We start from the raw sequence: 4190 nt of genomic DNA, 5'->3' as shown, positions 1-4190 counted from the left end.
AGTTTTATCTGTCGATATCGTCATTTAACTTAAAATTAATAATAATGTTGATTATTATATTGATAAAATTTGTAATATTTCTAATATTAATGTGACAAAAAATATAAATAGAAGTAAATATTTATAATAATAATGTTGTTAGCAAACGATATCGTCATTCGCTTTCTTTATTACGTTTACATAGTATTTGTAATTTCTAACTTAAAATTAATATTTTATTATTTCATAATAATAACAGTGGTAACAGATATTAAGTTTTAATAACTGAAGACGTAAATGACGAGTCCAAATATTATCAAACACCAGAATTTAATATTGCTTATTTCGTAATAATTTTCTAATAAAATTAAATAGAAGGTGACGACGTGAAATACGATATAGTTGTTAAATATTAAATTTAATCGTTTGGGTTCAAGAATTTTTGTGTATAATATTTTCAATTATATGAAATTTAAATATTTATTCAATTTTTACATGTTATCATTCGTTTTAAGACTAATATTTAAATAAAAAAGTAATATTTATAATTTTTTATTTCTCTCATACATTTTTCATGAAAAACGATATCGTCGTTAAAAGTTTAACAATTTAAAAGTTTTCTTTCCTAGAAAAACTATAAAAAATAATAATCATTTAATTAGTACAATGTATATTATCGAAATAATATAAGATTGCTTATTTCTTATAATATTAAAAAAGATGATAACATAAAAAGTGTTATTGCTTTTAAAAATTACATTTAAAGTTTTCCTTTCCTAAAAAAATAATTCATAAAATAATAATAATCATTTAATTGGTACATCAGAAAAGATTGCATATTGTCCTATAACATCGTTAAAAAAGGTGATAATGACATGGAAGAGAATGTCATCGTTAAAAGTTACATTTAAAAGTTTTCTTTTCTAAGAAAAAATAAACTATAAATTAATAATAATTATTTAATTAGTACAATGTAGATTGTAGAATAATCTAAGATTGCTTATTTCTTATAGTATTAAAAAAGATGATGACATAAAAAATGCTAAAAATTACATTTAAAGTTTTCCTTTCCGAAGAAAAAAATAATCTATAAAATAATAATAATCATTTAATTGGCACAAAATATCAGAAAAGATTGCATTTTTTTCCTATGACATCGTTAAAAAAGGTGATGATGACATGGAAGACGATGTCATCGTTAAAAGTTACATTTAAAAGTTTTCTTTCCTAAGAAAAAATAAATTTTAAAATAATAATTATAACTTAATAGTGCAATGTAGAATATCAAAAAAAATACAATATTGTTTATTTCTTATAATATCAATGAAAAAATGATGATGACATGAAAGATGATATCGTCTTTCAAAAATTACATTTAAAAATTTTCATTTCTAAATATATAGTATAAAATAATAATAATCATTTCGATGGTACATTGTTGAAAACTAGAAAGGATGCAAGTATGATTATTTCCCTATAATATCCTTAAAAAAGGTGATGGTGACATGAAAGAGGATATCGTCGTTAAATGTTACGTTTAAAAATTTAAGTTCAATAAATTTTGAACATAATATTTTTTTATTCTCTTTTTGAATACTAATAAATATAAACCATATGTATTTCTATAAAAATATTTTTCTACAAATAATGCACAAGCATAAATAAAATATAAAATCTTGAATTTTATTGTAAGCCTAGAAATATATCATTCTTGAATAACTTATTTATCTATTACACTCATGGTTTTTATATTAAAATGTCGTACTAAAATACTTTACTCATTTTTATAACAGTATGTAAAATTGAACAAATAATTTACTTGACTGCTGACTTGTTTAAGGGGAACCCACAATTTTTGTTTGTTTAAATTTGTTTAAATTTTAACTAAAAATGTGTTCCAAAATGTTACCACATCGACAACTTTGGTATATGTAAAACAATAAAATAGAAGAAATAAGATGTTAATCAAAACAATAAATATTTATATATGAAGTGTCTTTAAAATTAAAATATTTATAATCAAAATAATTGATTAAATCTATCAATTAAAATTAGATATGTTAATGTGTCTGCTTACTATTGTTGTATTTCGTTGATTCATTATTTATTTTATTTGTTGAACAATTTAATAAACATTTATTTGTTTATTATAAAGATGGTTGTTAATTGAAACGCATAAAATAAAAGGCCGTGCTAAGGAAGAACAATTCTATTTATTAAACAGTATATACAAAGAACATTGCACATGACGCTACCATCTAAAAAATTGTTTATATTCAGTCTATTTTGAAGGCTCCATAAATTAAACAGCAAAAATTAAAATCTACATTGCCCATAAATATTATGTAAACATCGTAAATCGAGCTCGTAAACCGTTTGCAACACCGCACATTTTTCAGATTTTGCAAACAGTTACGAAATTGATTTCAATTCTTGTATTTACACACAACATATACGTATCGGATATATAAACAATAAATCATGTATCTACACTATACAATATTTACACGGTCTAAAAGTTAGTTTGTACAAAATAAATAAAAACTAGAACACGAGATCGGGCGAATTATGTACAACGTCGTCGACATGTTACGACGACATCGGCATATCATCTTCATCACAGGAAACCGTCGAATGATTATACAACCCCTGCGCCATCAATTGCAACGCGAGCGGGTTCTTTTGGCCGGAGGACTTCTTGATTTTGGCCCGTTTGTTTTGGAACCAGATTTTGATTTGGGCCTCGTTCAAACCGAGCTCGGCGCTCAGTTGTTGCCTCCTACGTTCGGTTAAGTAGCGGTTCTCGTTGAATTCGTGCTTCAATCTGGCTAATTGGGCGCTGGAAAACGCCGTCCTCGGTCTCTTGTCCTCGCTGGGTGCGCTCTTTGTCGTTTTTTTCGTTCGTCTCGATCGGGGTCCTGGAATTGAGAAAGATTCGAGATTAGACGTTGCTATTTTCGGACTTATTTGCTATTTTTAAACGCATTTAAAAAGCACTTACAGGAAGTGCGGACGGTCTACATTAATGCCATGTGTGTTAACATACTAATGTGCCGTTTTGGATGGTAATTTTAATAATGATAATTTTGTTTTTGTGTTTTTATTTACCTGACGACGGTCGATCGGAGTATCGGGTGCAATAGACCCAGGCGGGCCACAGCTGGGGCACGTTGCCGTCGGTCTTTTTTATTTCTTCCGGGTTGGGCAGCAGACTTTTGACCGGACTTTTCACTCTCGGTATGGGTTCGGGACTTTTGACTCGGGATCCAATTTGAGAAACTGTCTGGCACAGACTGCCCAGAGGTGCCACCGGGAACGGTTTTTCGTCCTCACACGATTTGGTTTCGTACGGTTTGAAGTTGATTCTTGGACTAGTTTTCGTTTTTTGTACGGCATTCTTCCCGAATTCGGGCTTAAGTATGTTCGTTATCGAGTACTTGAGCGTTTGTATTGTGGGCTCCGGATTTATCGGCGGGCTGGCCCGGCTGGAGATGCTTTCCGCTGGCGACGGCGACCTGAAGTTGGAATAGTCCTGGGGCGACTGCACGTCCACCTCCCTCTTTGGGCTGGACAGTGCGAACGATGTTATCCTTATGAAGGACCTTTCCGGTTCCACCTTGGGTACGACATAGTTCGGTGATGTGGGACTGCTCACGTAACCTCTGGTGTTATCCTGGGCGATGGTCATGCATGTGTACGGCGATGTTCTGGTCGATTCCGGTGAGTTGGGTGCATTCAGAGGAGTTTGGCTGGAGTCGCTGTTCGGACTCGTCGCACTGTTAGGGCTAGATCTGTCCTCGAATGCCATAACTGATAGGCGCACAAGTAAAACACGGCACAACTCAAGAAAACCAAACACTTGTCCCCTGTCACAGAACGTCCGAGATCAAGTGCTCGCTTCCAAAACGGCGCTGTCAAACTGAGTGAGTTTTCAAAATAGTCATCTTTATTACGGAGGGATCGGACCAGGCACCGCCCACAAGTGCATGCGCTCATCTCTCTCTAGTTCTCGCTCCCACCACCGACCATCTAGAATACGATGTCCGACCGGGCACCGTTGCCGGTTCGTACAAAACGAGGCGTTGTGGAAGAAAATATCTGGGTATAGAGCACAAGCCAAACAGCCAACTAACTATTGTCCCTCTCTAACTTATACATCATTTTAAAGGTAAATAAAACAGGCACTATTTAAATGGAATTTTGGGTTCTTT

General features: G+C 32.3%; 1 protein-coding gene across 1 annotated transcript; it reads right to left on the bottom strand.

The window, feature by feature from the left end:
- Window positions 1–2205: 2205 nt before the first annotated feature.
- LOC109600827 (homeobox protein engrailed-1a-like) lies at window positions 2206–3865 on the bottom strand. Its single transcript, XM_020017019.2, has 2 exons — window positions 3088–3865; window positions 2206–2897 (listed from the first exon to the last, which is right to left on the bottom strand). The coding sequence occupies exons 1-2, from the start codon at window positions 3785–3787 to the stop codon at window positions 2569–2571; spliced, it is 1029 nt and encodes a 342-aa protein (XP_019872578.2). The 5' UTR covers window positions 3788–3865; the 3' UTR covers window positions 2206–2568.
- Between the last annotated feature and the right edge of the window lie 325 nt (window positions 3866–4190).

Source organism: Aethina tumida, chromosome 1, assembly GCF_024364675.1.
Source record: "Aethina tumida isolate Nest 87 chromosome 1, icAetTumi1.1, whole genome shotgun sequence".
Lineage (NCBI taxonomy): Eukaryota > Metazoa > Arthropoda > Insecta > Coleoptera > Nitidulidae > Aethina > Aethina tumida.
Note: the sequence above shows the minus strand (reverse complement) of the source record. Positions and strands in the feature narration are given on the sequence as shown.

Bases quoted from the DNA above. Each gene is read 5' to 3' on its own strand.
- LOC109600827 (XM_020017019.2), bottom strand. From the start codon at position 3,787: ATGGCATTCGAGGACAGATCTAGCCCTAACAGTGCGACGAGTCCGAAC. The intron at 2,898-3,087 runs GTAAATAAAAAC...TCTCAATTCCAG, and splicing joins CTCCGATCGACCGTCGTCAG to GACCCCGATCGAGACGAACG.